At 36.3% G+C, this 21,534-nt stretch overlaps 6 protein-coding genes across 27 annotated transcripts; 2 read left to right on the forward strand and 4 right to left on the reverse strand.

The window, feature by feature from the left end:
• Positions 1 to 451: 451 nt before the first annotated feature.
• Positions 452 to 7,955, reverse strand: LOC107220912 (cyclic AMP-responsive element-binding protein 1). Of its 18 annotated transcripts, none has more exons than XM_046739503.1 (9): positions 7,680 to 7,955; positions 7,542 to 7,581; positions 6,446 to 6,644; positions 5,177 to 5,326; positions 4,933 to 5,059; positions 3,191 to 3,280; positions 2,553 to 2,696; positions 2,185 to 2,254; positions 452 to 2,034 (listed from the first exon to the last, which is right to left on the reverse strand). In XM_046739503.1, exons 3-9 carry the CDS (start codon positions 6,623 to 6,625, stop codon positions 1,890 to 1,892), a joined length of 906 nt encoding a protein of 301 aa, XP_046595459.1. In that variant the 5' UTR covers positions 6,626 to 6,644; positions 7,542 to 7,581; positions 7,680 to 7,955; the 3' UTR covers positions 452 to 1,889. The 18 variants fall into 18 exon arrangements, with proteins under 18 accessions (XP_046595459.1, XP_046595458.1, XP_015515182.1 ...); XM_046739502.1 differs by having other exon boundaries at positions 7,542 to 7,596; XM_046739505.1 differs by having other exon boundaries at positions 453 to 2,034; positions 6,533 to 6,644; positions 7,542 to 7,596; positions 7,680 to 7,954.
• A 1,889-nt stretch (positions 7,956 to 9,844) lies between these two features.
• Positions 9,845 to 12,403, reverse strand: LOC107220907 (allantoinase). Its single transcript, XM_015659682.2, has 10 exons — positions 12,128 to 12,403; positions 11,835 to 11,998; positions 11,619 to 11,733; positions 11,405 to 11,551; positions 11,175 to 11,317; positions 10,869 to 11,055; positions 10,671 to 10,803; positions 10,387 to 10,559; positions 10,244 to 10,276; positions 9,845 to 10,145 (listed from the first exon to the last, which is right to left on the reverse strand). Exons 1-10 carry the CDS (start codon positions 12,290 to 12,292, stop codon positions 10,005 to 10,007), a joined length of 1,401 nt encoding a protein of 466 aa, XP_015515168.2. The 5' UTR covers positions 12,293 to 12,403; the 3' UTR covers positions 9,845 to 10,004.
• Positions 12,234 to 16,910, forward strand: LOC124294453. 3 transcript variants are annotated; one of them, XM_046739498.1, is made up of 3 exons: positions 12,234 to 12,256; positions 13,268 to 13,383; positions 15,128 to 16,910. In XM_046739498.1, the coding sequence occupies exon 3, from the start codon at positions 15,187 to 15,189 to the stop codon at positions 16,819 to 16,821; it is 1,635 nt and encodes a 544-aa protein (XP_046595454.1). In that variant the 5' UTR covers positions 12,234 to 12,256; positions 13,268 to 13,383; positions 15,128 to 15,186; the 3' UTR covers positions 16,822 to 16,910. The 3 variants fall into 3 exon arrangements, with proteins under 3 accessions (XP_046595454.1, XP_046595453.1, XP_046595452.1); XM_046739497.1 differs by lacking the exons at positions 12,234 to 12,256; positions 13,268 to 13,383 and adding an exon at positions 13,582 to 13,706; XM_046739496.1 differs by lacking the exons at positions 12,234 to 12,256; positions 13,268 to 13,383 and adding an exon at positions 14,754 to 15,088.
• On the reverse strand, positions 12,521 to 14,711 carry LOC124294454 (lanC-like protein 2). Of its 3 annotated transcripts, XM_046739499.1 has the most exons (9): positions 14,571 to 14,711; positions 14,266 to 14,445; positions 14,009 to 14,163; positions 13,761 to 13,908; positions 13,539 to 13,679; positions 13,261 to 13,443; positions 13,023 to 13,169; positions 12,845 to 12,947; positions 12,521 to 12,751 (listed from the first exon to the last, which is right to left on the reverse strand). In XM_046739499.1, the coding sequence occupies exons 1-9, from the start codon at positions 14,682 to 14,684 to the stop codon at positions 12,675 to 12,677; spliced, it is 1,248 nt and encodes a 415-aa protein (XP_046595455.1). In that variant the 5' UTR covers positions 14,685 to 14,711; the 3' UTR covers positions 12,521 to 12,674. The 3 variants fall into 3 exon arrangements, with proteins under 3 accessions (XP_046595455.1, XP_046595457.1, XP_046595456.1); XM_046739500.1 differs by lacking the exon at positions 12,521 to 12,751 and having other exon boundaries at positions 12,844 to 12,963; XM_046739501.1 differs by lacking the exons at positions 14,009 to 14,163; positions 14,571 to 14,711 and having other exon boundaries at positions 14,266 to 14,404.
• A 14-nt stretch (positions 16,911 to 16,924) lies between the features above and the next one.
• Positions 16,925 to 17,857, reverse strand: LOC107220904 (very-long-chain 3-oxoacyl-CoA reductase-like). Its single transcript, XM_046741045.1, has one exon. The coding sequence runs from the start codon at positions 17,855 to 17,857 to the stop codon at positions 16,925 to 16,927; it is 933 nt and encodes a 310-aa protein (XP_046597001.1).
• A 633-nt stretch (positions 17,858 to 18,490) lies between these two features.
• LOC107220905 (phosphatidylinositol-glycan biosynthesis class X protein) lies at positions 18,491 to 19,844 on the forward strand. Its single transcript, XM_015659681.2, has 4 exons — positions 18,491 to 18,632; positions 18,868 to 19,000; positions 19,072 to 19,368; positions 19,515 to 19,844. Exons 1-4 carry the CDS (start codon positions 18,517 to 18,519, stop codon positions 19,677 to 19,679), a joined length of 711 nt encoding a protein of 236 aa, XP_015515167.2. The 5' UTR covers positions 18,491 to 18,516; the 3' UTR covers positions 19,680 to 19,844.
• Positions 19,845 to 21,534: the final 1,690 nt, after the last annotated feature.

Raw genomic sequence — 21,534 nt, forward strand, 5'->3', positions numbered from 1 at the left:
TTTTTTTTTTTTACAATAACACGTGACTTATTTTCTGTCTGCATAATGCGTACTTTGTTACTCCAGTTAAACTCAAGCAATTCACGTAGCAGTTGATAATTCAATAGTCGAATGACTATTCATGAAACTGACAGAATTTAAGGAAATAGGATAAGATAATAATAACCATTTCATTATCTGTAAATAATGCTATCGGTTGTACTGCGATAAATAACTTTGTAAATATCATCTCGACCCATATCTACGTCATATATATCATTTAATTACTATTATTTTATATATATATATATATGTATGTATATATATATATATATATATATATATATATGTATGTGTATATATATATATATATATATATATATATATATATATATATATATATGTGTATATATATATATATATATATATATATATATATATATATATATATATATATATATATATATATATATATATATATATATATATATACATATATATGCATATACTGTAATCTGCAAGGCACTCCAAATTTATATTACATCTAGAATATACAAGGGTGTGGTGGCCAGCTCGGAGCATTTTGAGGTTATTCAATTCTTAAAATTATTATTAAAAGAAAAAAAAAATCCAAGCATTTCGTGGTGGCTAATTTTTGTTTGTTTTCCGTTTGAACGGGTTTCATTTTTCTTTTTTAAAGTAATTATTATTATTATTTTCAAACACAATCTAATATTTTGCCAGTGCTTAAAAATCCTGCCATCTTAACTCGTCTGGCAGAAAAGATTTGACCAAATACAGAAGATTCGCTAGTGCATTGATATTGGAATTTTTTTTTCTATATTCAATAGAGTATCTTATACTGTCTTGAAAAAATTTGAAAAAGGCTCAATGTTTTTCGAGAACTTTCGATTCTCTGAGATATTTTATACACATACCAATGATTCTGAATTGATCCGAACAGATAAAAAGTAAGGTTCATTCAATTTCAAAACGAGCACCGGAGACTCCTGCTTTGTATTATTGGTAGCAGGGGTGCTAAAATTTTCCAAGCTAATGTTGAGAATATAAATTTCACTTCGAAATTTTTAATCCCCGCGCATATTATGCAAATCTAAAACTATGAACGTATTTATAAAACATAGAAAAGAAAACAGAAAGGAAAAGAAAACAATATATTAAAATTACAACGCGTTACTTCTCGCCCATAATCCGAAAGTTAATATTCATATCTCATACATCGAGCGGTAAAACAATTAACAAATATGAAACAATAGTAAAAGTGTTATTGCACAGTAGCGGCGTGATTGGACAATTTGGAATAAAATTTTCAATTAGTACAACATCTAAAAATGTTGTCAATCTCTGTGTGTTCGAATTTTTAAACCCTTTCAATGTCACTAGATCGTGTACCTCAAAATTATAATCTGCCTACTTAATATCGTCCGTGCATACATGTAACAGCCTTGAAGCTAACGAATGTTAATGCCACGAACAGTTAGGATGATAAAACTTTACTTGACATTTGATATTACTACATTATGTTTATACAAAAAATAGGGTCATCTTTTGAACGTGTTCCTTACATGAATATTTGTTTGCGTAAATTTGCAAACCTTTGGCTTCTCGCTTTAGTAAGAGCAAGTTTCACAAGCCTTCACTTCGTTCCTTTTATCCTTCTCTCCTCCTCTCTCGTAGTGTAGTAATGGTAATTATAGTAGTAATAGTAGTAGTGGTAGTAGTAGTACATAAATACAATATGTTACAGAACACTTATCTATACGAATTTATGTACATCGCCACCGCTTGCCTCCCGATTATACGTTACTGAAAACGTATCAGAGGACGGCGTGAACGCACATAATCCTTATTGTGGATTTGTTACAATACACCAGCACCAGGTACAAACCTCAGTCAGTTTTTTGCTGGTAAAGTTCTTTCAATGATTTCAATTCGTCAATCAATGTTTGATTTCGGTTCTCCAACACGGCGACTCGATTTTCTAAACACTTTATGTACTCCTTCTTTTTCCGCCTGCATTCGCGCGCTGCTTCCCTGTAAATAATAACAAATCTTTTTCTTTCACTTCTTTCGAATATTCTCCATAAAATGTGGAACAAAATTCGTAATGGAAATAAAATCTGTGTTTCCAAGTACCCGCTATTTGGGTTTTGTAGAATATTATCTATAAAGGGGATTACTCACCTATTCTTCAGAAGCCTGAGCTCCCTTTTCCTGGCGGCATCTTCAACCACAACCCCATGGCCTGTGTAAGCTGAAACATTGCAAGAATCTGTACTCTTGAAATTATCAATAATGCCTTATCTGCTGACTAAGTATGAATTACTATTTATTATTAATAATTAATGACCGTGCTGCTTTTATAAAACAGAGTAATGGTTTTTTTCGCCTGGGGTGTCTGAGTAGAAATTTATAAACATACCCGGAACCCGTGATCTACGTTGTTCAAAAACCAGGTGGAACATTTTAAAAGGTATTCTCTGGATGTTTTCCTAACCGGCAACGCGAGAATCCAGAAAATAATAGTAATAAAACCTATGAAGGAGGCACACCTGGGACAAAGAATTGTGCGTCCTGGCCCTGTGCATACTGAACTATGGCTCCGCCCGCTGTTGCCGCATTGCTCATAGTTAGCGTGTGAAGCCCTGGAACACCCTCCCCCTGGGTCGCAATTTGAATAGTCCCTGCAGGTATTACTGTAAAATATTTTTCATTAAGTTTTCACCGTTCTAGTAAAAATGATTGAATTAGATCCAAGTGAGCTGAGATATATTACCACGCAGTGATGGACAATAACAATGATATGTTTACATTATTTGTGTAATGATTTTTGCATTTGGTTATTAATTTTTTCTCAACGGCAGCCTGAATCCTACCCAGGAATGCATTAAATTTCTGTTCAGAAAGTATTTACAACTGTGTATACACATATTTCAGATTCGGATACAATGAAATCCCATAAGCAAGGGTGCCACACCAAGCAGACATATGAGAGAACACCATTGAGGGCAGTACACACAGGGATAGGAACTGTGTGGCTCGCTTCCCATTGTTTATTTATCAATAACAATCTCCTTCGTAGAAAATAATTAAATCAATGAATGGAAATATGAAAGTTAAATAAAAAATATGTAAAATAAGAAAAAAAATTCTTGTTGACAAGATGATACAGAAAGATAAATTAACCAACCTGTCTGATAGTGAAGCGAGTGCGAAGACACTTCACTGTCCACGTTGGAGTCACACTCCGAGGAGGACTCGAGGGGGGGCAATCGACCCTCTGGAACACCCAACCAACCCAAACCCCCGGTTCAGTACAGTGAAATCAGTTGAAATAAATTACGTGGTAATAAATATGATTGAATATTCGAGTTTTCACTTCTGCTCTATAATAGGCACAAAAAAAGCACAACTTTTGAAGAAACATATCAATTACTTTTTGGCGGTAATTTAGGAAGACGCATACAGCTATACTTCAGCACAATTATCTACGTATTATATTAACCATTTTTTCCACGCCGATATTTTTAAGAAAAAAAATTAAACAATAATCATGCCCTGGGTAGAATTTTCTACTTTTTGCCTTTGTATTCTATTTATTAAATGAGGAAAAGAAAGCTGATAATCGAACGTTGCATTTTCAAGATACGGAAAAGTATAGACTAGGGAAAAGATGAGACTAGAGGAAATTCAAACTGCATACCGTCATTTTAAAGCCAATAAGATGAAATTCATTGTAATTTGTTACTTTTAGCAGCTTACTATCAGCACAAGGCAAAGCGTGCATATTCTGTAAGTAGGAAACATTCCCAAAGTAGGATATTAATATGTTTGTGGACAGCATTGATCATTGTTGCCACTAAACACCAATGATTTCACTATAATTATTATGGTTATCATAACTGTTCGGAATCGTAAATAGTTTTTCAACATTTTTTTGAGTGAAGAAAACGTGTACTGCCCCACCTCTGTCCCCATCGGAGTAACTCAGAAGCAAATAGATTATACATTATTCAAAAATAAGTAATGAAAAAAAGCGTAGCACCAAGCATCATTTTAATAATAACATATTAAATTTAGCTAAATCACAAATCCTGGTTCATTTTTGATCTAACGTTAGTGAAAAAATATGCAATAGTTTAAAGTCATATAGATTTCTGCAAGGAGCAATAATTACACATATTAAAATGGCAGTAATTTCAAAACTTTACGCAATTAGCAGCTAGTAAAGTATCTTTCAGTTACAACTAATTGACTGCAGAATTCGATATTTCTTTTAATACTGTGCAAATATTTTCTAACTCTGCAATAATATACATAGAGTCACACAAGCAAAACAATGTAAAACAAACATGTGTCAAGAGTTTGAAAGTAAATTTTGTAACAATAAATTAAAAATTTTCCGTGCTTGTCCGCATTTGGAAGTTATCATAACTGAGTTAATATTCTCATAAATAGGTGTTTAAAATCATTACTGCTACGAATTAATTGAAGAATAATTTGAGGGTAACAAAATGTGTGTGAGGTTACTCCTTGAAATACCAGTGAGTCAAAAATGAACTTGATCACGTCGAAAAAATATATAACAGTAAAACCTGTTAATGAATTAGGGGAAGTAAAACTACTACTTTGAAATATGACTAACATAAGACCACGGGTTGGGTAGATTTTGTTTAGAAGCTTTCCAAATCTATTTTAGCATACATGAAAAGTAGTGACGGAATTTATAGACACTGATAAGCATTTGAATATCAAAAGCAAAAAGATCCCCCAGGTCATACCGGAAATTGATACAAACTTGGAATATCGATAAAAAGGATAAAATACATTGCACTTTAAACAACTGTGCTCTTGATATGAATACAACTAATGGACTTTCCCTATTTATATCTTTATTTTGGAACGAAAATAAATCCAGCAAGGTATATTTACCTGCAATCTCACCTCCGCCTAAATCGTTGAGGATTTTTCTGTAAGATGGTCTTCTGGTTAGAATATCCCTCCTCTTTTTTGGGGATTCCTCGTCCGAAAAGCTGTCATCACTTCCAGTTTCGACAACCTTGAATGAGTGATAACAGGTATGAGAAAACAATACTCGATGATTCAATTGATTGGGAAAAAATTATTACTCGTTTATAGAATAAGTGAAGATCATATGTTACAAATGCTGACATACCTGTAAAGTTTGTAGGCTGCCTTGCGTCGTTTGTATGACTGAATTGGGCTTACTGACGAGAATGACGTTTGCCTTGGAAAGAGCAACCGGCTGGATGTTTGTAGCAGTCTGAATAACGGACTGCTGGTTTGGCTGTATCACCGATTGTACCTGCAAATGGCGATAAAGAAATAAATGTCACCAGAAGTATCATCAATGAGGTAGTAGCTCAAGACATTAATTGATTACAGGCGAGCAATTCAACGAAAATAATCTATCACAATAAAACCTGTACAGTGAGAAAAGAGAACTATTAGATTCATCAACTAATTTTGTACTTTTCGATAAATACATTTGGCAATGTATAAGTAAACGAAACAAGCGAGAGACACAAGTTTTATAATACATTGGAAAAACTGTGTATGGGCGATATACTTTTTTAAGGAGGATATTTTCGAGTGAATTTTTTGTATCTCACCGGCATTTCGAAATACAACTGATGTACTGAATAGAATTAGAAAAAGAAACATGCCACGTAGATATTTCGATGGTATATTTCGAAATGCCATTACTGTAAATTATTTCGGCTAACTTTCAAACTTGAACGACGCAGGTGGTCGCTCAAAAGTGATCTATGTCAGGTGTGCGGATCACCCTTTGAGGTGATGTGATAAGATAATCAGTTTGCTGGAGATTTACATCGTTGCACTGCGTAACAGTAGTAAAACATACATTGAGTAAAACTAAAGTTCAAACTATGATTACTGAGAAAATCAAAAGTCGATTGAATTGAGATATTAGCAATACAATTTATTATGCATTGAAACACATGTTACGTTAACATGAATCGTTGTTGAAGGTATAAACATCAAATATTGATATAACAATGAAAGTGAGAATTGCAAAATAAATAAGAGAATATTATTTTCATCGTGTACTAAAGAGATGAATCATACGCTTACATTCCTTTCTTCAACCTGAATAAAATTAAAGATTTATAAAAAAGTAGTAACAAATAGTGTACAAACATCAAGGGCCAAAACGAACCAGCATTATGCAAAATTATGAAGTAATGTATCTAATACCTACTACTCGTGAAGTACAGTGAAAATATATGAACGTGTAATTATAAAATAACGAAGCAGAGTAAATAACGAATTAGGTATCGCGGTAAACATGCCTTGAGAGTATGAAGATAACAAATAAGTAACCGCAGAGAAAAAAAGAAGGAATTTGGTTTTGATAAATTAATCAATCAGGCATGGATACACAGGAGCGTGTCCTGTATACCTGCGTTGTCCCTGATAAAGGAAGCGTCAGTTGCACAATGCTGGTCGAAGCCACCAGATGGTGCTGGGATCTACTCAAAGATTGTACCGATGTTGCTATCGCAGGTGCAGCATCTCCACTCTGAGATCCCTGCGACAACGGGTCAACGGTAGATCCGTTTTCTTCAACCATACTTTCCATAGCCTGGGGACCGCTAGCCCTGAAATTCAATTTACGCTTATTAGTTTCGATCAATTGTGACATAGAAATATATAAGGCTGGACGTCACACAAAACAAATATTTTTCTTACATTACATTCGACGAAATCAATCATAAGCTTCAATATACATGTAGTTGATGTAAAATAAAAAAAAAAAAGAAAAGAAAAAGAAACACGAAAACAAAAGGAAAAGCTGTGAAAATATAATATAATTGTCTTACTACTTTCGATCTTGGAATCTTGAATATATCAACACGGGCGGATGTATAACAAAACTTAAAAACCGCATCCACTTAGATAAGCAGCACACTATCGTCACTGATGTTTGGCAGAAAATATTGACATGTGTAACTTGGTAAAACCAGATTATTTGTGTTGAATGATATATTCTTGTTCTTGTTAAAACAGGGTAATGTAAACTATTAGTAAAAGCTTAAATTATAGTATAATGATTAAAAGACTGAAAAAGAAAGTCCTTCATCATTTGACGACAACAATCAACAGTGTAAATGACATTTGTGCAAGTGTAATTTGCACATATTTTTTAAATGAAGCTGCCATTTAAAGTGAAGTTTTGAAACGTGTGCCTTTTTCCCGCCGCGTAAAATTCCTCCAATGCTACTGCGTCATTTACATCAAAGAGGGCTAAAAATAAATAAATGAAGAATATAAAATGATGTTTATTGAGAATGTTTCTTTTTCATCATTCTTCATCCGCGACGAAGCAATGAGTAAACAATCGCGTGAGATGTGACAAGAGTAATATAAAATCGTAACACACAGCAAAAGGATCGTTTTCTAACGGTCGAGTATAACGACGTGTATCGCGTAGTAGCGGGTATGGTTTTAAAGAATTACATATACAAACATGTATCTCGAGACGCCATATTTTGTACCTTTATACACTGTAGACACTCAACTATCCCTTATTTAAGGCTGTAAAATAAAATGCTAACATCCAATGAGCATTTCGGGTCTATCGCAATAACGGTGGTCCATGCTCGGTTGTTATTATTCTCCAGCTGAGTACTTACCAGTTACGTATTCCTCGTCACCAACTTTGCTGCAATCGGAGTGGGCAAACGGGCAAGTACGTAGCAGCCACGTCAAAACTCCAGTGGCTTCGTCACTGGTGGAGCTCACGACGAGTGAACTTCGCGTCACGATCAAAATGGCGCCTGTATAACTCCGCGCGCGTAATGGCGAATGGTGAATGCCGAACCGCTTGATCACTTTTCTTCTTTATTAATTACGGAATTATGTGCTCGTTAACGAACAACCGTCTTCGAGCAGTAGAATCGAAGATATTATTAGTAATTTATGTCCTTAAAAAAAAAAACCCAGATCATACAATTTCATAATTATCCGTTGATAACCAAGCTTGGCAGAACTACTTTTCTTCGGCGAACGGTAACGCGGGAGTCCAAATTAGCACAATCACCACGCTATTGCTCAATACCGTCGTCTTAGTGTTATTGTTTTAAATGTGCGTTTTCAAGAGCCAACAAATCGAAAATACTCGATGAGAATTCGCAACCGAGAAATATACATCCAATGAGTCAATTATTATGTCATAAATATGGACGGCGTCTACCGAAATATCAAAGAAATCGCAAAGTACTTTCATAGGTCAGTTTACTAAAGAACGCGGATGAGCGCTCGTAAAATTTACAGACATTAATCAGTCTCGGTGCTACCCACCGATCAAAGCGTTTTCAGTAATTTCTATGATTTCTTGTTAATTGTATGCTCTTTAAACGCGATTCTTAGCACATGGGTAAGTATACGTGTTTGTCTACGCGCAGTGACCCTCGTCACCCTCGCCCTCGTCTTCGCATATAACTTACAAATCGTGGTAGGGTTGCGCTGACGTCATCCAATGACGTCATTCTACACTTGTATTACTTTCATATGACCGTGATCACAGCTCGCGAGGCTCACGCATTTTACGGACACGTGTACGCACGCACGCGCGCATTCACGTGTGAATCCTGTCCGTGTGTACAATATACATATTTTGCTTGTTTCCTCGCTACGACGATAATGCCTTTCTTATAAATATCCCAAATCATTTTCCTGCGATAACAAATTGGTGGAAATTTCCACTCGAATATCCATTATAAATAAATGCGCGGGCAGCCACTCCGCACAATCTCGCTTGCGAGTGTTCCACACTATGAGTTCAATTGTAATTATAATAATTGAGGAATTTACTGTTGATTGTCTTTATAATGAACAAAATAAATAAATATTTCAAGCGGTTCTGATCAATATTATATCTTATATACTTGTGTATATTTTTAAACACATTTGTCTTTGTTTACAATATTATTCAGATCCGTTGATTGGCCGCGTTGCCGTAATTAATGCAGTCGGGTTGCGAAAATTTCAATTAATCGAAAAATTGTTTTTGTATAAAATAATTATATTACTGCTAAATATGTTTTAAATAACTACTGTACACACTATTAAAATGGGTCTCGAATGCCACAAACGTAACTCTGCAAGTGGTCTGTAGGACGCAATGACGTCATCGGAAAGTGACTCATGCCGTCTGATGCGGATATGCCTGGTCGTTGTTCACATTCAAAGGTGTAACGAAATATGCGCGATCGAGCGTTTTATTATTTTCTCGTAACACAAGTCCAAACCAATGAATAGAAAAAAATAATTCGTTGATAAGTAAACCTACATTACTATGTTATGAATAAATCGCTGCATATTCGAAAAAAAATACGGAAAATTATATATAAAAATATATCGCTAACAAATATTGTTCAATTTTTGAATATCATTTTTAAACTTTACTTTATAAGAATAAAATTCCATACGTAAACGTATTATTCAATTCGCGTGCTGTGATCATATTTGCTAGGAATTTATTTAATTTCGCTTAAAAGGAGAGTGGAGAAGCGATGACGTAATACAACGAGTCAAACGAGCATATTCATTTTCTTATCGCATTTATTGATACCGAAACGTTACGTAAAATCGTAGACATTTTGATATAAGTACGCTTATTACAAAGCATGGTAATAACGCGAATCCCGAATTCGATCGTAAATGTAATGATCTGATGTAGCAAATGATCATTACTCTCTTAATAAAATATACGCTAGCGATTGTGATTCATTCATGTGGTAATTAATACAACGTTATCTGATTAAAAACCGCATAGCGAAGATAATAAACAATTTTATACAATAGTTAACAAACTCCTTTATTAATTATTTTTTATATCCTTACATCCTTTACGATATTATAATTTCAATCTAATCACAGTTTTGATTAGATAGCATGTAGTTTAAACTTGTTATATTCAGTAACCAGTGAAGTTATTTTAAACGTACTTAGGTAATTTATTCGCGTCGGTTCTCCTTCTGCAGTAGCAGATCACCGACGGGTTTATCTTGTACTAATCCATCTCTGTAAACTGTGTTACCACGGATTATAGTTGCTACTACTTTTCCAAATAATTTCTTTCCCATGTAAGGTGTTAACTGGAAATAATAGTTAGTGTATATTCAATTATGTTATTTTGTCAAGAGAGAAGCATAAGCAGAAATGATAATAGTCCGTTGAATCTCAAAGAATTTACCTTATTTTTATGTAAGATCATTGACTCTTGAATCTGTAAATTATATATCCTGATAAATTACAACGATAAGTATATTATGTGTAGACAAAGTGGGCGAAGAAAAATTCATTGAATGGTGCTAGAAACTTTTAAATAAATTTCACCTCAATAGTTGCCTCAGGATCCCAGATGAGTAGATCTGCGTCCATTCCCTTGCGTAATTTGCCTTTTCGACCATCCAATCCACACAGCTTAGCTGGTGCTTGACTCAGCAAACGTGAAACGTTTTCCAAACTTAAATTTCTCTTCCTTGCCACAGTCCACATAATCGGCAGACCTTTGTTTAAGAAAATTGACACCGATCGTTAGTTTACTGCTTACGGGGGGGAAGAGCGAAGGAAAATTAAGATCTCAAAGAAATTGAGTATTTTTACTGCTAGCTGCGTACCAAATTGTAGAGACGAAATGCCACCCCATGCCGTCATGAAATCACCGCATATTTTAAGTTCTGCTGTCGAGGGAGAATGGTCAGATACTACCATGTCTATTAGGCCATTTTCGATTGCTCTCCACAACTTATTCTGAAAGGATGGTCGAAAGACATTTAAAAATTTATAATTAGATCATATAAAAAATGATAGCTTACTTGGTTAGTCTTTTCTCGGATCGGTGGACAGCATTTAAATTCTGTTGCATTTTTCGGTACTTCTTCAGCACAGAAGTTTAGATAATGATGACAAGTTTCAACCGTGAGATGAGATCCTTCCGCTTTTGCTGATTGTATTACATCTAGAGCATCACTTGCCGATAGATGCACTATGTGACATCTTACACTGAAAATTATACCTTGTATTTACTGATAATTGAAGAATAATTATCTTTCTGAAGGTTTCATGACAATCGAAAAATATGAATTTATTCATTTCGTCACTTATCGTGGTTTTCAGTCTACCCATATTTTTTGCATAGCGAAGAAATCATTTTTATAGCTTCAACTTCCATTGCTGGCGGTCTTGATTTTAAAAACGTTTCATAGAAATGAGAATCACTCGTTTCAGTCACCAGAGAGCCAGCAAGCTCGCACTCCGCATGAAACTGAACATATTTCATGAGAACATTATTAATCAGCTTCATATTGTTTCAAGTACCTGGTTTCAAAGTTATATATTTCGAAGCGCATACCGCAAGCACAGAATTTGTGGATTGCAATTCTGTTAAGGCCAGTTCAATGTCCCGAATATTGACGTGCGGAAATTCATCAACCCCACTTGGACATAGTAAACATTTGAATCCAACTACCCCTGCTTGTATCAATCTCCGAAGCTCTTTCTGTTTTTTACAGAATTATTTGAATGAAATTCAGATAATCAAACTGTTTCTTTATCGCAAGGTTTACCTGATTCCCGGGTATTACACCACCCCAGAATCCAACATCTACAAATACTCTTCCTAACGCTTCTTTCGATTTTATATCCAAGTTTTCTAGTGTCGTTGTCGGTGGTATAGAATTTCTGTAATTAAAAGTATGGATTTAGTATCTAGTAGACGTCTGATAAGATTCTCAATTGATAAACACGCATCTGTACGCTATAAAAACTTAGCAAACCCTTACAAAGGCATATCAACAATTGTAGTAATTCCACCAGCAGCTGCAGCCCGTGTTGCGGTATCAAAACCTTCCCAATCAGTGCGACCTGGCTCATTTATATGGACATGGGAATCAACTATACCAGGCATGATTACCAGTGAGTCAAATCTTTCTAAATATATATTTTCCTGTTAAATTGTGAATTAGTTCGCTAGATTAAGAGGGTAAAATTTTTTAGTTAAAAATGATTAGAAACTGTTTTGTCCGATTGACAATATTATCTCTGTGTCGCATTGAAAAGTGTTGAACTGCCTTACATTTGTTACAGTCTTTATTGCCTCCTCGTCGACAGATCGAATGATTTCTTCAATTTTTCCATCGCTTACAACAATTATTGCCGGTTGAACACCGCCGTCTTCCTCGGGAAGAACTACTCTAGAACTCAGGTAAGCTATTTTACAAAAACTTTTACGGATAGACATTTTCAGCACGTTAGTTTTACACTCATTTAGGCTATAAGAACAGTGTTCACTCTTGATCGTACATCGGTAACGTCACTTGGGAGTTATCTTGAATGCAAAGGTTTCTCTTATCAGTAGAGATTAATACTCATCTTCATTCCTCAAACACAGTCAAGATTCATTTAATGTGGAAAATATTAGAACAATTATCTTTAATATGACTGATTTATTCCAATTTTTGTGATACATGAGAGGAATGATACGCAGTTTTACATGAAACATATAAACAGTTTGAAGAAAATCAACTACAAATGTAAATCTATTGAATTTTACAAATGAAATAATGAAAAATAAATATCATCTGCAATAACCCAACTTCATTGAGGAACAGTTTTTTATTCAGTCATACGGCATAGGCAGGGAAGTTAGCGAACAACGGCTGCTGAACATCAATGAGGAAGTAAATTGTACCAGCCAGTCCTAAAATATTCGTAATGAATGCAATTTTTAGTATAGTATAGTGCAAATAGAGGGTTTAGATTATTTTAATATTGAAAAATATTTTGCATCTACCTTCAAATAATGAAAATGGTCGATCCGGTGTCCTGTTTTGATGTTTACCATAATTCATGCACCATTCTGCGAACTTACAAGCTCTGTACAGGTGTTTGATCTCCTATAAAATTTAATCACTTAAGAAAATAACTTTTTTTTCACTCACTGTTACAGTACGCAAATATATTAGTCTCACTTTGGTTGCCTGGTAGAGATACAAGAACGTATAAGCATTTCCCGCAACACCGTGACATATTCCATACCCTTTCTTCAAAAGTCCTCTAGACCATACCACGTCTCCGCATCCTAAAGCAACTTGAAGATATTCCGGCTTACCAAATACCTGTAACGTTTGATTAGTTAGTAGTTAGAAATTTGTGGCTTGAAACATGGTGTGCACATTTTCAACAGACAAAATTACGAGAATGATATACCTTATAGGCTTGATGAAAAAGCATAGTCATCGAAGGGGCTCCATGGCACCACTGAACCAATTTATCTGACTGATTGCCAACAGAAGACGGAAAATTGCCAGAAACGAATCTCATCTTCATAAGGTAGTGTATAGCTGGTTCTATTTGTTCCTTGAGCTGATACTCTGTCAGATATGGAACTGCCTGCGTAATTTATAAGATGAGTTTTTTAGAGTTACTAATCAAATCGCATACTTCCAATAAGCATACTTTCAATAATTTGAAACTCAAAAACACACCTGAAGTAATAAAAATAATATTCCAGCCAAGCCATGCGCGCCTCCCAGATAAAGTTTATCGTGCCAAGAGTAGAGCAATGGAAATTCAGAGCGCACCGCCTTAGCAGTGACTTGGCCAGAATTTAAAATACAACCAATCACCTGAAAAAACTCATAAATAATTAATTGGTATACAAACAAATGGAATTTAGTTTCTCATTAGTAAACTTGTTCAAAACGCACCTGTTTGATGAGGCTTGCCTCAAATGGTGGGGGAGTTATACGGTTATTAACAAACAGTAGTGCGTAAAGATAGCCAGCGCGTCCATAAAGCAGTTCGTCAGGGCAATCACTATTTTTGCCAATAACGTGCTTTGATAATTCCGCTAAGCTGTGAACAGCAATTTAATAAATGTAGTCTTCAGATTTTTGTTACTTCGACAGCTGGTTCATAAGAACAACTAAGTGACTAAAGATTAAGCATTACTGACTCTGCGATCATTGAGCGCGATTTATCTTTGGCAAAATGCAAGTGGTTAATAACTGCCCCTAAAGCTAAGGGACCTGCACTTCCACACAAAAATGTAATCAATCTCTTGGAAGTTTTCAATCTGCTTAGGCTTCGTTCAATCGTTTCGTTAGCTCTCTGGAAAAATACGTGGAATGATATGGAATAATGTCAGTCACTTCTCTACTTTTAATTCGAAGTTTGATCAAGATCAATTTGAGTAAGGTAATTCTAACTTACGCTAATGTAAGATGGGTCGTTAAAATTTGTGCCATAATGGTAATACAAGTTTGCGATTCCCGTAGTTCCTGTGTAAATTGAAAAGTCAGTAGAGTTTTCAAAGTAGTTCTTATTTCTTTCCAGTTCTCTCATCAAGCTTTTAACACTGGCTGATAATGTTTCTTTGAAGTCATCACAAATCTGTACAAAATTTACACTTCATTAAAATGATAGTCCGTAAGAATTCAGAAAACAAGCATTTGTAATATCAAAGTGAAGTATCAATGCCATTTATGTCATAAAGTAATCCTGGCATGACTTCTCACCGTATCCTTATCTTGGTCAACTATGAGATTTTTTTCCAATTCATAGTCCTCTCTAAAAGTATTCTCATAGTACCGGGAACTTTCTGAAGTGGCAGCAGATGGATTGCTCATCATCAAAATAATTTATATATGTAGTACGCGAAGTAGCGATGAACTTACAATGAATTCAAGTCCGTGAACTCTGCCTTGAAAAAAATGAAAAATATTTATGCATGCTATACCTGCACTTCATATGACTGGAGTGAATTAAAAGTATGTTAGCATGCAGTGAAATCAATATTCACATAAAATGCTTACTCCGTTATGTTAAAATTTTTTTGCTTGATTGTCGCTGTAACTATAATTGATTGACCGATTTATTAGATATGGTTTACGACAGGTACTCAAGTCATAGCTAATATTAATAAAATGCCACGTAAACATTATTGAGTAAACTTGTGCAGTTTGGTAGCAATTGGCATAGTCAGAGAACGAATATGATCATGTTTGGTAAGAGAAAGAGTCTATTCTTTATCCAGGTATGTCACATTTCCCTGAATATTAACATCAATTTCTAGGCACACTTGGAGTGCTGGTATTCGTTCTCATCGCGCTTGAGCCATGCGCTGCAATTTTAATGAGATACGATATTCTATTGCCAGAAGAAAGAGTCGAGAGAAAGTATCACACCGTGGAGAATTACTACAAATTTGAGAGGACAAAAGTAATTGAACAAGATCATTTCAACGACCAGTATGTAAATCTGAAGATTTCTGTGACGGAAGAAACACCACGACATGTCAACAATGGCAGAATAACATTTTTCCAATGCGTCAACCAAACCCCGAGGAATGCTAAAATATCTATGCACGTTATTCAAGGAGGACTAGGAACACCGGAATTGGTGGTAAGGGTGATTTATACACCTGTACAATTTTCGGTAAGAAGTATGTTAAACATAACTTGTCATATACGGACAGAGAATATGTATGATGGTACAGTTGGAGAAAAGCTCTTGCTGAATTTGTCTGGTGTTCAAAAAACAAGCACACTGCCTGCAGCAGTTGTACTTGGAAAGAAAATGAAGAAAGCAAAAGAATGGAATTCATGTTCATGTCCAACAAAACCCACATCTGTTGATGATCTCCGCTCTGTGACTGAAGCTTCAACTGGATACACAGTAAAACCGAATGAAACAAGTTGGAATAGAGAGAAACTTGTGACGAGTTCTTCCATTGACGCTACTAGTCTCAGAGCACAGAAGATAAAAAGCAATGATAAGTCATCGTTGGGTGAATTAAATGTCGATATGCAAGGAACAAATCAGACCAACTTCGGTTCTACAAAAGCAAGTCTGAGCATAAGTAGTACAAATAACAATAATAGGAAATCAACTTCAATTCCAAGTACAATTAATTTGAACTCTGTGACTATTGAGAAATCTGGGAAATCAATTATACAAAATGAAGAAGTACACATATCGAATCAGAAGATGAGGACTGCTAATACTACTGGAAAACTATCTACAAATATAAGAAAGCCTGTTGATTCAAGTATAATAAGCTCTCACGTCAAAGCTACAAGTCCGCATATACACAAAAAAACATCACGTACCGAAGTGACAAATTCACTGAAAACAAATATGTATGGAAGGACAACCTCAAGTACTAAGAAACTCAGAATGCATACTACAGGAATGGTAGTAAAAACGATTACCAAAGATCCCAAACGTGGTAACTTAAATGACGATATCATTTCAAGTAGGGAAACAGGCCAGAGACCTGGAAAACTAGGGTCAAAGCTGAAGTATAATAATAAAACTCCTGGGAGTGGAATAGAACTGAAAACAAATGCGACAAAAATTTATAACAAAGTTACGAGCCGAAGACCAGATCAGAAATCTATACATAACGAAGTAACAACTCCAGATCAAGATCTGACCACTGTGCCATATGAAGGAATAGTTACAGCGGTAGACGAAACTACGCATTCTGGTGAAACCTGTGTGATCAATGGAATGGGAGAGAGAATAAAAGCAAGTACCAACACCGTCACTCAACCATTAACAAGCACAAGAACTGTTGAAATGAGTTTGGAGAAAAGTCAGACCAGTCCAACAATAGAAGAGGTAACTAAACGCGCAGAAATTAATGGTTCAAAACTGAAGTATAAAATTATAAAAGGCGTGACATCTCCATGGTACAATTTAGCAATAAAGGCTGTGCCAAAAGACCTGAAAAGAAAGATAAGCTTGGCAAAGATAACTTATTAAATGCAAGTATGGGATGATTTATGCGAGCGAGAAGTTTATTCTTGTATAATTTATTTATAAGCGAGTGGTAATAAATCATAGTAACAAGATATGCTCTACAATATTATTCAATGTATCTTCGCAGAGCGTTACTACGATTACCTTCCATTGCGGAAGTAGTAAATTTGATAACAAGTGGAGCAGATAATTTGTAAGCTATTCTAACGAGGTTGACCACGACTGTGTGCGGGAAGAAGCCAGTCGTGTTGTCATCCTTGCCAATAGTGTTGATTGCACTCGCGACATAGTTGTCAGGCGTTGGTATGATCCATCCATTGGACGATGATTTAGATGTTGTATTAGTTAGGCTTCCGGGTAGCAGACATTGAATGATAATGCCATGTTTCGCGTATTCGGCACTCAGGTCTTTACTGAATTTCAAAATGTAGGCTTTCGACGCTGCAAAAACAGTTAGCATTGGGCTCGGCATAACCGCTACTGATGCAGCAACATTTACTATGACGCCTCTTCCTCGCAGTACCATTTGCGGCAGGAAAATACGACACATGTTTGTAACGACGACTACATTGCACTGGATTATATTCATGTAGATTTTTTCCTTGTGTGGTAAGTCAAGGAAGTACTCAGGGTGTGGGTAGCCCTTACCAAGATTATTGATCAGGATACCCACTTCCATGCCAAACGTTTCTTTTTCTATCAACTCGTAGGCTTGAAGACCTTGAGATAAATCCAGCTCAATTACCTTGGTCCTAACGTTGTAAATGGATTCAATGTCGCTCGCAATGACTCTTAGCATATCAATCCCTGTTGCGTTTACAAGGACCACGTTTATACCCATTTTGGCAAGCGCTTCGGCGTACGCCTTGCCCAGACCGTGAGAGCATCCAGTTATTACACCCCATTTACCCATCGAGTATAAGTCAATCGGCATACCAGGAGACAGAAAGGTTTTGTACAACATGTGAATAATCTTGCGCACAAATCGGCATCCCCAAAATATGATTGTAAAGTAGCCTATTTTCTCGATCAGGGACATTGCTGTGACCATTCAACTTAGCAGTGGCGCGATGTGAAAGCGTTGATCATAAGCAGCGATGCCTGATGTATTTAGCGACGAAGTTTTAGTCATTTTTAGACATCACTCCAAGCATTTCGGATATACATTTCAGACATCATCAGCGAAATGTTAATCTTGAGGTTTAAGGAGTTTCATCGACTTTTCAAGGAGAGACAGAGCAATACGGAAAAACAATTGTCGGTGGTACGATGACAAACATACTCTTATCAACAATGCAAATACACACGGTATGTATATTTCGTGCACCTACTGACAGTTGCTGCCAAATAACGAGAATCGCAACATTCATTTCTAGAAAAAACAACATTATACCTCGATTTTCGACCGTCAAGGTGTGATAATCATAGGTGAGATGAACTAACCTGTCTTTTCGTGATATTCTAACTTGATTCAAATTTACGCCTGAATGTGCCGAACACGGCAACCAGAAATACTTATTGATAATGCTCCAATTGCTTCACCCTGCCCATAGTCAACTTTACCGTACATTACAAGTATCTCTCTGCAAGTATCACTAATTTTCAATATGGCCGCCCCCATGGCCCCACAAATTTAGAACGTGTGGAACTTGAAAGCAAAGTTTGCTTGCCAAAGTGCTTGCTCGAAAAATCTAGAACATGCATCATAATTTCAAAAGTTTCTTATTCGCTGCCCTTATACTTCAGAACTTCGCAATCAGTACATCGATCAATGCTACGTTGGATTTTGACATAATTGGTGAAGGATTCCACAGGTGAAGAGGTTACCTTTTTAACACACCCCGAATATGTATAATCATATTACATACGATACATCTGGCTATTGATCTTAGTCAACTATTCGCCGCATTCAACACTGCGGTTCCACATGCATCGAATATATCTTTTTCAAACTATGAGTACGAAACTTGCTTACAATCTGCACCCCATATTTTCGATCGCGAGTATAGTCACTTGGTGATGGGTAAAATAGAATTTATACTTCACCAGAACCTTTGAGTACAAAGTGAGCGTTGATGGCTTAGAGAACCAGCAAGATTGCGCAGTAGCGCTTCACATTTTACTGCCATCAGCAATTTATGTGAACGTCGACGAGGTAGCGGATTTGCAGAGAGTCGGAAAGGTAGTGTATGCTTGACATCATGTATTTTCACGTAGTACGATTTATTATTTACATTTCGCGCCTCTTTTCAGACCCTCACGTGCTCAGTTGGTGGAAGAAATGTAGAATTGTTTGCCGAAATGGCCGAGCCTCAAAACGTGACAATATGCAATTTACCGAAAACATGGCAGACTGTCTTATCCCTGCCGATTCACCAACGCTACCAATTCTCTCAAGAGTATGGAGGTTACATAGCAATCGATATTCCACACCCCAAGCTGCTCCTTGGCTGCAAAGAGAGGTTGAAACATTATCGTGTTTCTAAGATTGATCTCTGCTCACCCTGTGTTGATTTGGCTCTAAAATGGAGAGAAATTCCTTTTAAAATGGTAATCTTTTTGAACAGATAATTATGATGAGTGTGAAGTTGATAACTTCGGTGCCACCTATTTTATTTCAAGGCATTTTGAGTGTCCAGTTAATGAACTTGGCACTAAATTATTACTGAGTCTACCAATGATCCTTTTTTTTGTAGGAACATACGAAGACGGTTTGGCTGATCCCTGTGGGAAACACGTCTTACTTGAACTACGTGTCTTATGTGACTTTGTTGGTGACTAGTCTTGGAGCAGCTGCAGTTCTGCAAACAATGCTCAGACTCGGGAGTGTCAGCGGTGGCCCAAGAACAAAACAGAACTGATGGTATAGAGTGAAGCTTTGTGTGTGCAATTATTTGTACTGTGAATGGACGATGTGTACAGTGAATTCCACATTTTATCATGGTTTTTGTACTACCATTGAAATTTTCTCATATTGCTTATTGGATGTCATTATATGGAATAAAGTTAAAGTTGTGAATCAAAAAGATCCGTTATCATTGGCAATAGAGTCATAGATTGTAGATACATAATAATAGAATGAGATTCTATGTCACCATTACATGACATGTAAAAATTCCATGTAAACGGTGTCGTTTTTACTTGATTGCTTCAGGTGATTATAGTCTATACCAAATTTTTGTAGAACCAAGTTATTTCTCGGTATCTGTTCGGATGTTAAATCTTGATTCAGCTAGCTTCCTCGTGGACCGATTGGTCACATGAAGGTCTATTAAATTAATTCTACTTGAGTAAATTTTTTCCTTCGAGGATAGCAACGACGTAAGATGGCGTTTTTGCAGAGAGCAAAAGTTTTGAAGTTTTTCAGCAAGAATGTATTCGATTTCAAATTATGCTGAAATCCATTCTTGCTGCACTATTCCGACGTAATTTCGCGCGAGAAATCGATCCGGCGCAGTCCCAATACGCTGCAATCAACGCATCAAAAGTTACAGCCAAAAAACAAAAACCCGTGTTTTCGACATTTTTCAGCAGGTGCTTTTTCGCTCGTCATTTCTCTCCTGTTGGTCCTGCGCTCTTTTCGCTGCGTTTTCTGAGTTCCTGGGTGTCCGATTGGTCGGGAAAGGGTCATACAAATCACTTCTGAGACGAAAGATTTTTTGGTCAGAAGAAAGGAAGGTTAACCCTTTGTATTTTTGGCGAAAATTTTCGCGATTTTAAAAAGTGCTAGAATAAATACTTTCATGCACTATTCCGACGTAATTTTGCGAGAGAAATCGATTGGGCGCAGTCCCAATCCGCTGCGATCAACGCATCAAAAGTTACAGCCGAAAAACGAAAACCTGTGTTTTCGGCATTTTTCAGCAGGTGCTTTTTCGCTCGTCATTTCTCTCCTGTTCGTCCGTGCGCTCTTTTCGCTGCGTTTTCTGAGTTCCTGGGTGTCCGATTGGTCAGAAAACGGTCGTTCGAATCAAATCTAGGACCAAAAATTTTTCGGCCAAAAAAAAAGCAAGGCTAACCCCTTTGCATTTTTGGCGAAAATTTTCGCGATTTTGAAAAGTGCTGGAATAAATTCTTTCATGCACTATTCCGACGTAATTTTGCGAGAAAAATTGATTGGGCGCAGTCCCAATACGCTGCGATCAACGCATCAAAAGTTACAGCCGAAAAACGAAAAACTGTGTTTTCGACATTTTTCAGCGGGTGCTTTTTCGCTCATCATTTCTCTCCTGTTGGTCCTACGCTGTTTTCGCTGCGTTTTCTGAGTTCCTGGGTGTCCGATTGATCAGAAAACGGTCGTTTGAATCAAATCTGAGACCAAAAATTTTTCGGCCAAAAAAAAAGCGAGGCTAACCCCTTTGCATTTTTGGCAAAAATTTTCGCGATTTTGAAAAGTGCTGGAATAAATTCTTTCATGCACTATTCCGACGTAATTTTGCGAGAGAAATCGATTGGGCGCAGTCCCAATACGCTGCGATCAACGCATCAAAAGTTACAGCTGAAAAACGACAACCTGTGTTTTCGGCATTTTTCAGCAGGTGCTTTTTCCTTCGTAACTTCTCTCCTGTTGATCCCACGCTGTTTTCGCTGCGTTTTCTGAGTTCCTGGGTGTCCGATTGATCAGAAAACGGTCGTTTGAATCAAATCTAGGACCAAAAATTTTTCGGCCAAAAAAAAAGCTAGGCTAACCCCTTTGTATTTTTGGCGAAAATTTTC

This window comes from Neodiprion lecontei, chromosome 5, assembly GCF_021901455.1.
Source record: "Neodiprion lecontei isolate iyNeoLeco1 chromosome 5, iyNeoLeco1.1, whole genome shotgun sequence".
Taxonomy (NCBI): domain Eukaryota; kingdom Metazoa; phylum Arthropoda; class Insecta; order Hymenoptera; family Diprionidae; genus Neodiprion; species Neodiprion lecontei.

What these genes read in the sequence shown, in the direction of transcription:
- LOC107220907 (XM_015659682.2), bottom strand. Translation starts at nt 12,292, where the DNA reads ATGTCTATCCGTAAAAGTTTTTGTAAAATAGCTTACCTGAGTTCTAGA. An exon ending in GTGTAATACCCGGGAATCAG is followed by an intron (nt 11,552 to 11,618) that starts GTAAACCTTGCG and finishes TGTAAAAAACAG; the next exon opens with AAAGAGCTTCGGAGATTGAT. An exon ending in TCGCTATGCAAAAAATATGG is followed by an intron (nt 11,056 to 11,174) that starts GTAGACTGAAAA and finishes TATAATTTTCAG; the next exon opens with TGTAAGATGTCACATAGTGC.
- LOC124294454 (XM_046739499.1), bottom strand. Translation starts at nt 14,684, where the DNA reads ATGATGAGCAATCCATCTGCTGCCACTTCAGAAAGTTCCCGGTACTAT. An exon ending in TTGACCAAGATAAGGATACG is followed by an intron (nt 14,446 to 14,570) that starts GTGAGAAGTCAT and finishes AATTTTGTACAG; the next exon opens with ATTTGTGATGACTTCAAAGA. An exon ending in TCGCGCTCAATGATCGCAGA is followed by an intron (nt 13,909 to 14,008) that starts GTCAGTAATGCT and finishes TGCTGTTCACAG; the next exon opens with CTTAGCGGAATTATCAAAGC.
- LOC107220912 (XM_046739503.1), bottom strand. Translation starts at nt 6,625, where the DNA reads ATGGAAAGTATGGTTGAAGAAAACGGATCTACCGTTGACCCGTTGTCG. An exon ending in CTTTATCAGGGACAACGCAG is followed by an intron (nt 5,327 to 6,445) that starts GTATACAGGACA and finishes CGCCATTTGCAG; the next exon opens with GTACAATCGGTGATACAGCC. An exon ending in CGCACAATTCTTTGTCCCAG is followed by an intron (nt 2,255 to 2,552) that starts GTGTGCCTCCTT and finishes GCAATGTTTCAG; the next exon opens with CTTACACAGGCCATGGGGTT.
- LOC124294453 (XM_046739498.1), top strand. Translation starts at nt 15,187, where the DNA reads ATGAGATACGATATTCTATTGCCAGAAGAAAGAGTCGAGAGAAAGTAT.
- LOC107220905 (XM_015659681.2), top strand. Translation starts at nt 18,517, where the DNA reads ATGCATCATAATTTCAAAAGTTTCTTATTCGCTGCCCTTATACTTCAG. An exon ending in ATTGGTGAAGGATTCCACAG is followed by an intron (nt 18,633 to 18,867) that starts GTGAAGAGGTTA and finishes ATACTTCACCAG; the next exon opens with AACCTTTGAGTACAAAGTGA. An exon ending in ATTTGCAGAGAGTCGGAAAG is followed by an intron (nt 19,001 to 19,071) that starts GTAGTGTATGCT and finishes GCCTCTTTTCAG; the next exon opens with ACCCTCACGTGCTCAGTTGG.
- LOC107220904 (XM_046741045.1), bottom strand. Translation starts at nt 17,857, where the DNA reads ATGTCCCTGATCGAGAAAATAGGCTACTTTACAATCATATTTTGGGGA.